General features: G+C 49.0%; 2 protein-coding genes across 2 annotated transcripts in view; one reads left to right on the top strand and one right to left on the bottom strand.

The window, feature by feature from the left end:
• The first annotated feature begins 2,444 nt into the window (after positions 1-2,444).
• Positions 2,445-9,158, top strand: F5B22DRAFT_222577 (fatty acid synthase subunit alpha). The gene is made up of 3 exons (XM_047969761.1): positions 2,445-3,694; positions 3,748-8,708; positions 8,763-9,158. The coding sequence occupies exons 1-3, from the start codon at positions 3,172-3,174 to the stop codon at positions 8,871-8,873; spliced, it is 5,595 nt and encodes a 1,864-aa protein (XP_047830160.1). The 5' UTR covers positions 2,445-3,171; the 3' UTR covers positions 8,874-9,158.
• Positions 9,159-9,232: 74 nt separating this feature from the next.
• F5B22DRAFT_222645 (high-affinity methionine permease) overlaps positions 9,233-12,267 on the bottom strand; it is a 3,284-nt gene continuing 249 nt past the window's right edge. The window contains exons 2-12 of the mRNA XM_047969762.1: positions 11,721-12,084; positions 11,393-11,632; positions 11,297-11,327; positions 11,170-11,234; positions 11,024-11,099; positions 10,509-10,964; positions 10,302-10,438; positions 10,101-10,225; positions 9,903-10,030; positions 9,783-9,818; positions 9,233-9,687 (exon numbers count right to left, since the gene is read on the bottom strand). Coding sequence (XP_047830159.1) covers positions 9,477-9,687; positions 9,783-9,818; positions 9,903-10,030; positions 10,101-10,225; positions 10,302-10,438; positions 10,509-10,964; positions 11,024-11,099; positions 11,170-11,234; positions 11,297-11,327; positions 11,393-11,632; positions 11,721-11,991 — 1,776 coding nt within the window. The 5' untranslated portion in view covers positions 11,992-12,084 and the 3' untranslated portion in view covers positions 9,233-9,476. The remainder of the gene's footprint in view (positions 9,688-9,782; positions 9,819-9,902; positions 10,031-10,100; positions 10,226-10,301; positions 10,439-10,508; positions 10,965-11,023; positions 11,100-11,169; positions 11,235-11,296; positions 11,328-11,392; positions 11,633-11,720; positions 12,085-12,267) is intronic.

The raw sequence follows: 12,267 nt of genomic DNA, 5'->3' as shown, positions 1-12,267 counted from the left end.
GCAAATTCTGGGCCATACATTAGTGAGGGCAGTTTCTCCGTTGACTCAGCGAAGAGCAGGAGAATTTTAATGTGGTATAATGATGAGTTATTGTCTAAACCCCGCCTAGAAGTTGAAGAGGAACAGCAACAAGAGTTTATCTCTATTAGCATACGGTAGAAGCGCGAATGGCTTGAGCGTGGAGTGAAGGCGATAGTGACAAGTAGGGGACGTAATTATTTGAAGCAAGAGACTGGCGACGACCTCGTTTCGTTTGTACGGCAATTATGTGTCAGGTGGCTAGAACTTGACACTCTAAGAGATCTGAAAGTCGAATCGAGAGAAACAGTCTACGACAGGCATATGCTGGAAAGAATGAACCAGAAGAGGTGGCTCAAGGTCGGTTGGTCCCTTGAAGCTTCAAGCCAGAAACCGGACAGCTTTTTCTGGGGAGTGCGTGTATGGTGCTCCGATACGGGAGTACTTGTTGTGATAAGTACTTACACTGGATGGTACAGGTAGATACTGGCTGCGGGTTTGCGGTCCATGAGAACCCTGAGAGCCCACGCCAGGTACTTCTGGAGGTACTTCCCAGGTTGCTTCAGAAGGTACCTCGCCTCATTGCCAGACCAGTGGCGGGCGGTTCCCTTAACCCGCGCCCTTGCCTAGGCACTCCTCAACATGCTGCTCTAGCGGGTACGTACACGTATCTCTCACTCAATAGGTAGTGTTAGAAAGCCGGTACGTGGTGGAATTTGCTGCTAGGCAACGAAAAAAAATAGTCAATGGACTGCTTCGCGCCAAACAATTTTGTTCCATCTTGTTGGGGATTGAGTTGGAATTGGGTGCCACACCTACGACCCTGGCCCCTGCTAGAAGAGGGATCCGGGCTAGGACCATTTGGAGAATCGCAATTCTGGACCTCACCACCATGCTAGCCCCACAATGTACCTGTACATAGCATTTCGTTGACCTCAACCAGACCCTCATCTTGGGAAGGAAAAGGAATCCTCTCTCTACCACCTAGCAGATACCTAGGTAGGTCTTTTGGATAGGTAGGTTACTGGGCACTTGAGAAATCCACGCGCCTTGCACCAGGTAAGGCTACACATACGTAGTAGAGCAGGATGCAAGTGTTGTAGGTATCTCGACAATTCCCAGTAAGGGGGTGAGCAGTGCATACGCAGGTTGGTATCACCAAATACGATGCAAGCAACACAGCATGCAGTACGTAACCTTACCGCTCGCCATTGCAGATTGCCTACAGTGTTCTTGTTAATATTCTTGTTCGACTGAACGAAAATACGTAACCCTGGCTTCTTTTGATACCAGTAACCAGAAAAGCACGGCTTTTAAAAAGTCAAAGTCGCTGCTTGAAGCAGGAATGCCGGAGGACAGGGATGACAAGAGGGAGCAAAACTCGTAGTTGTGCTGTGGTTGAGCATGAGCCTGATACTTGAAGCATTACCTACTACCTAACCTACATACATACCTAGGTACGGTATGCGTAGAGCAACAAACTTGATATCATTGGGGGTAACTCTGTATACTCTGTATGCTGGCTGAGAGCTACGGTACCTACCTAGGTAGTAAACACAAAGCAACCGAGATTGATTGAAGTTGAAAATATTGAAAGCTCGGGTACAGATACTTGTCCCCGCTGGATTACAAACCCCTAGAGTTTAGGCCCTCCATCTAGCCCGCTGTGGTGGTACTACGGAACAACGGCTGCCAAGCCCCTACTTGTACATGTAGGAACATTGCTCTACTTACACTAGCCGCACGGGACGAGAACAAGATTAAAGAAGAATCGTCATACACCGGACATATAGAAACCCCCGAGGTCAGGTCAGATCGATGTAATCAAATCATTATTTACTGACATAGATACACCTCGGCTCGGCCCTCGAGCAGTAGTACTCAAGGGGTGGGGAGTACTCTCTCGGCAGTTCACACTGTATGGAGGTTGACACGCGAGTAATCTAGGTATCTTTTTCGTTATATTTGCAGATCATCGAAGCGCTACAACAACAACATTAGGTCTGATCATAGCTAGCACACTATGAATATAGATAGTGATAGGAGATTCATGGATAAAATCGTGTGGAGCACGCTGCTGCTCGGCTGGTACTTAGCTGACAGACTATCTACATACGTGCCATCTCTTATAGGATGGACAGTTGAGATGGTTGAGAAATGGTGGGAAAATGGGTGAGGCCAGAACAAATCAGAGGAGGCATAGAAAACCCATGTCGTTGGTGTGGTGGGGGAGTGCGAGGCAAGCATGCGGCTAGTGAGCACTACACTAGTGTAAATTACAGGCTGTCTCCCGGTACCTTGAACCGAAAAACCTGGACCCTCCCTCCCCAGTTCCATTGTAACCAACCAAGATCCGACGGCGACATTAGGAGGGAAGGGAAGAAAAAAAAAAAAAAAAAAAAAAAAAAAAAGACCACACACGCGAAACAGAGTTCAACATTTGGGAAAGTTCCGTTTTAACTGTCCCCTGCCTGTCTAGCCTGTAGAATCCCAATTCGGCAAGGTTACAGTCTCCTTCCCTGCTGTTTCAATACTTCCAATTGGGAGAGCACCTCCCCTACTGATATTCGATGCACTATCTACATGTACAGTAGGTACCTGGTCCAGATAGCAAGTACCTACCTGGGTATGTGGTGTAGTATCCCATTGCTAGCAAGCGTTGACATTTGGGGAAGTATCTCGGATTGGAGGACTATTGCCTGCCTACCTACCTACCAAATAGCTAGCTAGATATTGTATCTTGCCTTATCCTCTACTCCTCCCTATCTGCCTACCTACTGTCTATCTATCCCATCCAAGAAGCATTCCGCTTTCGTATCATTTCCTCGCTTGAACCGTCCATACCATTTGTGCGGGAACCCGCTCATACCGCTCTGCAGGGTCTCAATTCCAGGACGGCCCTCAACTTTCAACACCACACTACTTTTAATAGACAATTTTTAATCTATTCCGCTTGTCGGCGCCTGCGAGCGAGTCGAAGCGTTTCTCCGTCACCACGACGATAACGACGAATCCCTTTTATACACACAACAACCCTCACGAATTTGGGCGGTCGAAAAAGATAGACTACTCACCGCGGACCATCGCTCCCGGTGTCTATTTGTCCTCGTTTCCTCCTGTACTCCATAAGACCACCGCCATACCACTGTCAAGATGCGTCCTGAAGTTGAACAAGAACTTGCCCACACATTGCTTGTGGAGCTTCTAGCATACCAGTTCGCCTCGCCTGTAAGGTGGATCGAGACGCAGGATGTATTTCTTGGAGAGAAGACAGCCGAGCGCATTGTGGAGGTTGGCCCGGCAGACACATTAGGTGTAATGGCTAAAAGAACATTGGCCTCCAAATACGAAGCATTCGATGCCGCCAAGTCAGTCCAGCGACAGATTTTGTGCTACAACAAGGATGCCAAAGAGATCTACTACGATGTTGATCCGGTGGAGGAGGAAACGGAGACCACTGCCAATGCTGCTGAGGGCCCTTCAAGCCAGGCACCCGCCCCAGCTGCGTCCGCCGCTCCTGTGGCCGCCGCTCCTGCCCCGAGTGCAGGTCCAGCAGTTGCAGTCCCAGATGCGCCAGTGTCTGCCCTCGAACTCGTTAGAGCTCTTATTGCTCAAAAGCTCAAGAAGCCGTTCCTCGAAGTCCCGTTAGGGAAGGCCATTAAAGACTTAGTTGGAGGTTTGTCTTACCGTCATAAGTGTATTGGTTGAGAGGTATTAACAGCGGTGCAGGCAAATCAACATTACAAAATGAGATCCTTGGAGATCTGGGCAAAGAATTTGGATCTACCCCGGAGAAGCCAGAAGATACTCCCTTGGATGAACTCTCCGCGCTTATGCAACAAACGTTTAATGGTCAGTTAGGAAAGCACTCTCAGTCATTGGTTGCGCGTTTCGTGTCGTCGAAAATGCCTGGTGGGTTCAATATCACACTGGTACGAAAGTACCTGGAAACGCGTTGGGGTCTGGCGTCTGGCCGGCAGGATGGGGTTTTGGTCTTGGCCATAACTATGGAACCAGCATCGCGACTACCGTCAGAGGCAGAGGCCAAGGCATACTTCGACGACGTTGTGCAAAAATATGCCTCGAACGCTGGTATCACACTTTCGACCGCGGCAGCAGCTGGCCCGGCTGCTGGAGGTAGTGGCGGTATGATGATGGATCCCGCTGCCATCGATGCCCTCACAAAAGATCAGCGAGCACTATTCAAGCAGCAACTTGAGCTTCTTGCACGATATCTGAAGATGGATCTGCGCGCTGGTGATAAGGCAGCACAGACGACTAGCGAATCACAACAGGTCCTACAAGCTCAATTGGACTTGTGGAATGCTGAACATGGTGACGCTTATGCTAGTGGCATTGAGCCTGTCTTCAGCCCTCTTAAGGCTCGCACCTATGACTCGTCATGGAACTGGGCTCGTCAAGATGCACTTAGCATGTACTATGATGTGATTTTCGGTCGACTGCAGGTAGTTGACAGGGAAATCGTGAGTCAGTGCATCCGTATCATGACCAAATCAAACCCCCTCCTCTTAGAATTCATGCAATATCACATCGACAACTGCCCAACGGAACGAGGTGAAACCTACAAACTCGCCAAAGAGCTAGGCGAGCAACTGATTGAGAACTGCAAGGAGGTGCTCAATATTTCTCCTGTGTACAAGGATGTTGCTGTTCCAACTGGACCACATACAACCGTTGATGCTCGGGGCAACCTCAGTTACGAAGAAGTGCCTCGACAGAGTTGCCGAAAGCTTGAACATTATGTCCAGCAGATGGCAGAAGGTGGCAAGATTTCTGAGTACGGTAACCGGACTAAAGTACAGAACGATCTTGGCCGTCTTGTAAAGCTTATCAAAGAGCAACACAAGATGTCGAAAACTGCAAAACTAGAGTTCAAAAACCTGTATGGTAACGTTCTCCGCTCTCTCGCCATGAACGAAAGTCAAATACTACCAAAAGAAAACGGCAAGGCGAGTGGTCTGGTCAAGAAGGCTGGTCTTAAGGCTAATGGTCAGACAAACAAGGGGAAAATGGAAACAATCCCTTTTCTACACCTCAAGCGACACAACTTGCATGGCTGGGATTATAGCAAGAAGCTTACGGGTATCTATCTTGACTGTCTCGAGGAAGCAGCCAAATCTGGCATTACGTACGAAGGGAAGTATGCACTCATGACTGGTGCTGGTGCGGGGTCAATTGGTGCCGAAGTTCTTCAGGGCCTTATTAGTGGCGGTGCAAAAGTCGTCGTGACAACCAGTCGGTTCTCGCGACAGGTGACCGAATATTATCAGTCCATGTACGCCAGGTATGGTGCTCGTGGGTCTCAGCTTATTGTAGTACCCTTCAACCAGGGCAGTAAGCAAGACGTCGAGGCACTCATCGAATATATCTACGATCCTAAGAATGGCCTTGGATGGGATCTTGATTATATTATCCCTTTTGCTGCTATCCCAGAAAACGGACGACAGATTGATGGCATCGACTCAAAATCGGAACTCGCCCACCGAATTATGCTGACCAACCTACTGCGTTTGCTGGGATGCGTCAAGACTCAGAAGTCTGAACGTGGATTTGAGACGCGTCCCGCACAAGTTGTGCTACCTCTTTCACCTAACCACGGCACATTTGGCAACGATGGTCTCTACAGTGAATCGAAGCTGGGACTTGAGACTCTCTTCAACCGCTGGCATTCTGAGGATTGGGCAAACTATCTCACCATCTGCGGAGCTGTCATTGGCTGGACTCGTGGTACTGGATTGATGTCAGGCAACAACATTGTGGCCGAAGGTGTAGAGCAGTTTGGCGTTCGAACTTTCTCCCAGCAAGAGATGGCCTTTAACCTCCTTGGTTTGATGTCACCCGATATTGTGGACATCTGCCAGAATGAACCTGTCTTCGCTGACTTAAACGGCGGCCTTCAGTTTATACCTGATCTTAACGACACAATGACACGACTTCGAAAGGATATTATGGAAACTAGCGAGGTCCGTAAAGCCGTTACCAAGGAAACTGCTTTAGAGAACAAGATTGTTCATGGCGAGGACTCTGAGGTCCTATACAGAAAGAAGGTCATTGAGCCACGAGCCAACATCAAGTTTGATTTCCCTACTCTGCCAGATTGGGAGAGGGAGGTGAAACCCCTCAACAAGAACCTTCAGGGTATGGTCGACCTGGACAAGGTGGTTGTGGTGACTGGGTTCGCCGAAGTTGGTCCCTGGGGTAATGCGAGAACCCGCTGGGAGATGGAAGCCTACGGCGAGTTTTCACTAGAGGGCTGCATTGAAATGGCCTGGGTTATGGGTCTCATCAAAAATCATAATGGGCCTATCAAGGGTCAACCTTATTCAGGCTGGGTGGATGCGAAGACCGGAGAGCCAGTGGAAGATAAGGACGTGAAGCCGAAGTATGAGAAGTACATCCTTGAACACGCAGGTATCCGTCTTATTGAGCCGGAGCTCTTTGAAGGATACGACCCCAATAAGAAGATGATGCTCCATGAAGTTTCACTGGAAGAAGATCTAGAGCCGTTTGAAGGTTCCAAAGAAACGGCAGAGGAATTCAAGAGACAACACGGTGACAAATGTGAGATTTTCGAAATCCCGGAGTCCGGTGAATACATTATTCGAATGAAGAGAGGCGCTACTCTGTGGATTCCCAAGGCTCTTCGGTTCGATCGTCTCGTCGCTGGTCAACTTCCAACCGGTTGGGATGCGAAGAAGTATGGTGTTCCTGACGACATTATCTCTCAAGTCGACCGGGTAACACTGTTCGTTCTCGTCTCTGTCGCAGAGGCTCTCTTGACGTCCGGTATTTCGGACCCTTACGAGTTCTATAAGTATGTACACGTCTCTGAGCTTGGAAACTGTATTGGTTCCGGAATGGGCGGTATGACCGCTCTTAACGGCATGTACAACAAGCGTAAGATGGACCAACCAGTCCAGAACGACATTCTCCAGGAATCATTCATCAATACTATGGCAGCTTGGGTCAATATGTTGTTGCTTTCGTCCTCTGGGCCTATCAAAACCCCTGTTGGTGCTTGTGCTACCGCTGTCGAGTCTATTGACATTGGTTACGAGACCATTATGGAGGGTAAGGCTCGTGTTTGCATTGTTGGTGGGTTTGACGACTTCAGTGAGGAAGGCTCGTTCGAATTCGCCAACATGAAGGCGACCAGTAATGCTGTCGATGAGTTTGCACACGGCCGCACTCCACAAGAGATGTCCCGCCCTACTACCACGACCCGAAATGGATTTATGGAATCACAGGGCTGTGGCGTGCAAATCATCATGACGGCCAAGCTCGCAATCGACATGGGGCTGCCCGTTTACGGCATTCTTGCCCTGACGACCACAGCAAGTGACAAGATTGGCCGCTCGGTACCAGCACCTGGTCAAGGTGTTCTGACAACTGCGCGCGAGGCACCTGGGAAATTCCCATCACCTTTGCTTGACATGCGGTACCGTCGCCGTCAAATCGAGCTCCGCAAAAACCAGATTCGCAGCTGGAAGGAATTGGAACTTGAGTATCTATACGAAGAGGTTGCGGCAATGCAGGCTGAAGGCAGCCAATTTGACGAGAAGGAATACACTCAAGACAGGGCTATTCATATAGAGAAGGAAGCTGAAAGACAGGAGAGAGAAGCTGTGCGAAGCTTTGGCAACAATTTCTGGAAACAAGATCCAACGATTGCTCCTCTGCGTGGTTGCTTGGCCACTTGGGGACTGACGATTGATGACCTCGGCGTCGCGTCTTTCCACGGAACCTCAACCAAGGCGAACGATAAGAATGAATCTTCAGTTATCTGTCAACAATTACGCCACCTTGGTCGCAAGAAGGGCAATGCGGTTATGGGTATCTTCCAGAAGTACCTGACTGGCCACCCCAAAGGTGCTGCTGGCGCTTGGATGTTCAATGGCTGTCTCCAGGTTCTCAACTCGGGCTTAGTTCCTGGCAATCGCAATGCTGACAATATCGATGAGGTCATGGAGAAATTTGACCTGATTGTCTACCCAAGTCGAAGTATCCAAACGGACGGTGTGAAAGCGTTCTCCGTAACATCGTTCGGTTTCGGCCAAAAGGGCGCTCAGGCCATTGGTATCCATCCGCGATACCTATTCGCGACGCTTGACCAAGAAAAATATGCCGAGTACCAAGCTAAGGTCACTGCTCGTCAGAAGAAGGCCTATAGATACTTCCATAACGGTCTTGTTCACAACTCTCTCTTCCAAGCCAAGACTGAGTCTCCCTACACTGACGAGCAGCTCTCATCAGTGCTACTCAACCCCGATGCGAGAGTTACCCAAGAAAAGAAGGGGGCAGATCTGACATATCCCTCGAACTTCGCCAAACAGGCTATGGCGCCACAAATCGCGAGAACTCGGACCACTAAAGAAGTCGTCGAGGGTCTAGCCCGTAGCCTTGAGACAGGGAAGAATAATAAGGTCGGTGTTGATGTAGAAGATATTGCCGCAGTTAACATTGACAATGACACGTTTGTGGAGCGAAACTTCACCGAAAGAGAGATCGCCTATTGCCGAAAGACAGCGAGCCCTCAGGGCTCTTTCGCGGGGCGGTGGAGCGCCAAGGAGGCTGTCTTTAAAAGCCTCGGCGTTCCAAGTAAAGGGGCAGGTGCGCCACTCAAGGAAATTGAAATCTTACCCAACGAGAAGGGTGCACCCATTGTCTCTGTAAGTTAATGACGAATGTTGTCCCTAGTTATCCCACTAACTGATTATCTCTAGCTCCACGGTGATGCCGCAGATGCCGCGAAGAAGGCAGGTGTGAAAGAGATCACTGTGTCCATTTCTCACTCTGAGACGCAGTCCATTGCCATCGCTGTAGCAACTTTCTAAGCCTCCGCTTCAACTTTGATTGACTTTTTTGTACGTTATGGTGATTGGCGTTTGACTGCTTGGGCTTGGCGCTGCAATTATGGTGTAAGATGCATCGGTGTGAGACAATACGCATCCAGGCCTCCAAAGCATCCTGTTATGGAAGCCATATAACTTGGGAGAAACAAGATCGTGGGACATAATCGCATCGTCTAGACAGATCGACTACCCTACAGAATAGAGTATACATAAATGTATTCAAGGTTGACATAATGATTAGAATGGAATTGAGCTGAAATGAACAGAATTACAGTCTGCCGAATTTTTCAGATGCCCCGATGATGTGCGTGTAGAAATACGCAAGGATAGGTATATCATATACCTATGGAAAATTGGGTGGACCAACAAATTCCCCCGCCTTGATTTTTCTGACATGTGAACGCTGCTTCAGCGCAGTGCGGTGGCAATGTACCTCGGTAGCAATAGTATACTGTTCTGGAGACACCACAATAAGAAAAACAAATTCTTTACGTGATCATATCACCTTTGGGTAGAAATTATGTATTTTTTGGCATCAAGGGGAGAGATGCCATGGCGTGTTTCGCCATCGAGTCCTACTACTTTTCACAATTCTTTCTCGACGGAGCTGGTCTCCGCGACTGGTTGCTCAACTCTATGCGTCCGTCGCAAGCGGCCTGCCTCGTCATGTTCACTGTCCCATTTCTCCAGCTCATCTACAGGGACTTTGACCAGCCGGTGGGTGTTGGCGCCTTGGTCGTCAACGTTCAAGATCTCGGGACGCAATCGATAACCTTTCCATTTCGGTATAAGTTGCCTATCGATAATCCCGGTCAACAATTGTCAACGAACACATGATGACGCTATAAGGAGTCAAGGGGGAAAGGCGAGAAGATCCTAAGGATTACTCACATCCAGCAGATATAATATATACCGCAGCCGACGATGCTAGAGAGAAGTTCATTTGTTTAGTAGTCTCCCAAAACATATGACAATTAAGAGCTGCCTGGCTGATAAAGTAACATTACTTACATGCCAATGCCTACAGCAGCGTATGTAGCGTACCAGAAGCTAACGGCGCCCGCGTACGGTCCACCCTTGGGGGGGATCCAAGGCGTGGCAAGAGTGTATATCTGCACCAGGAGAAAGAAAATCACACACTGCGGCGCCCAAAGTCAGTTGTTTCCCATTCCTGGCGCAACAAAGAGAGTAACTACGAGTACAACTCACAGCATCCCAAGCCTTGAAAGCTGGCTTCTCACGATTTAGACGTTTCTGTCTATATCGAATTAGGTAGACCCCAATTGCCATGGCAGTGAAGAAGACCCCATCTGGGTATGTCTTCAGACTGACGACTGTACGTGAGAAGATTAGCATGTTTCAACGAATACAAATATGCATATAGGGCGAAGCTGCCAATTAGCGACTTACTGAACTGGAATGCATCACCCGCCGGAGGGGCAATGATGAAGATAACTGTAACTACATATTTAAGGAGATAGGGCCCTATAGGTGTCCCGAACGGCTTCGTGGACACCCAGAACTCAGTGAACGGAAGCACACCTTGCCTGATTATTCGAGATTCACCCCAGTCAGCTATTCGTTCGATTCAGTACCAACGGAAATCGACAAACCTACCTTCCAATCTCCCGAATCAGGCGAGATTGTCCGATGAGCACCGCCAGCAGGTTACCAAATGCGCTGATCAGAACTAGGGCATTCAAGGCGTCCTGAGCGCGACCCTGGCCGAACACAGCGCCGAAAAACACCGATGCTGCGATGGCTTTTGACTGGGCGAATGTTTCTTTAGGGACCGCCGCAAAATACGCAATATTACAGAGGATATACAGTAGCGCGACTATAGTGATGGAAATCGCACCGTTCCGCTTCAGTGTGGGAATTGGGTTCTTAATCTCGTTAGCCAACCCAAAGGCGTTGGCATAACCGTTGTATGCGAAAAGCACGTTGACTAAAGCCACCGATAAGTCGTTTCCGTTGTTTGTGGTGCCTTCGAATGAGTTGCGGAAGTTGAGACCAGGGTCCGGGATTCGAGCAACATGTCCTCCTAGAACGACGAAGCCAGTGATGCTGATGCTTTAAAAGTCATGTAATCAGTGCTTCAGGTCATATCCTGATGTCGGGTCAACACATACAAGATGAGCGTGATGACCTTGACAATACCGATAATATTTGTTGCCCAGAGTGAGTACTTGTTGTGTGCTATGACGCCTGTGGTATTTTTTATAAGTGTTAAACGATTGATTCTTATCGGGTCCAGATAAAGGCCGTTGAGACTCACATATGACGGCAGCGGTGTAAGCTGCTACGGCCACGCCCTTCGACTCCCAATCTGTCGGTGTCTTGCTATTAGGAATCAGCACTTGCTACTCGCGAAAGAAGAGGGTAGCAGGCTCAAAGACACATACTGGGCCAAGGCAAATAGATAATTAGAAAGTACTACATTACAAACTGGTGTGAGCAGTGGCGGTCGTCAAATACCAGGATGACAGCTCAATACTTACCGATTGCATTACTGCTACTGAAGGAGAGAACCACGGAGTAGAACGCGAAAGCAATAGGGAAGAAATGCCTCGGTCTTGGATAAGCCTGCTCCAGATACACAACTTCACCCCCTGATCGGTTGGGGAAGTAGCTCGCCAGCTCGAGATAGACGGAGAAGCCGGTGACAGCAAGGAGAATGCCTATCGTCCAGTAGAGAAGAGCCAGACCAATTGAACCTGTAGCCGCCAAGATAGTACCCGCTGCGAAGGAGATTATGTTAGCTCTCATCTGATGGGATATGTTGGTAATAAGGTGACTGGTTTCCGCGAGAAACAATACGGTACGCACGAGTGGAGAAGATGCCTGTGCCGATCATATGATTGACATTCAGAAAAATAACAGTCACCCAGCCAACATGATAGCCCAGCGGTGAATTCGACTCTACCGGCGCACCGACGGCCTCCTGGTACGTCACGCCCGATCCATTGTTGGCTTTGACCACGGTGTAGGTGAGTTCACCATCGTGAATCACTTGTAGATCGCTAGCGCGGTCGGTGTCTGTAGATGCAGCAGTAGCCTCACTGACCGTCGGCCCAGCCAAAACCTTGAGTTTACCCATTTTCGATCGAGTGAGGCTGTTCCAACGATTGGAGCGCCGCAGGCGTGCAATGAGAGAGATCGTAGAAGTGTTTCTGCACTCAAAGAGAGGACACTGCGACGCTATTAGGATATAGGCAATATATACGTTGATCAGCAGAGGATGGGTACACGAGATTGAGGGGGGGGGGGGGGGGGGGGGTTGGGGAAGTATTAGACAAGAGATAAAAAGATTTATACGAGATAGACAAGAGAAAGCGCCAAGCTGCGAGATTGCGTGCTTTATATTATCGCCAGG

The sequence above is a fragment of the Xylaria bambusicola genome (assembly GCF_022495145.1).
Source record: "Xylaria bambusicola strain CBS 139988 unplaced genomic scaffold F5B22scaffold_25, whole genome shotgun sequence".
Classification (NCBI taxonomy): domain Eukaryota; kingdom Fungi; phylum Ascomycota; class Sordariomycetes; order Xylariales; family Xylariaceae; genus Xylaria; species Xylaria bambusicola.
This window is presented reverse-complemented; position numbering and strand designations above follow the sequence as displayed.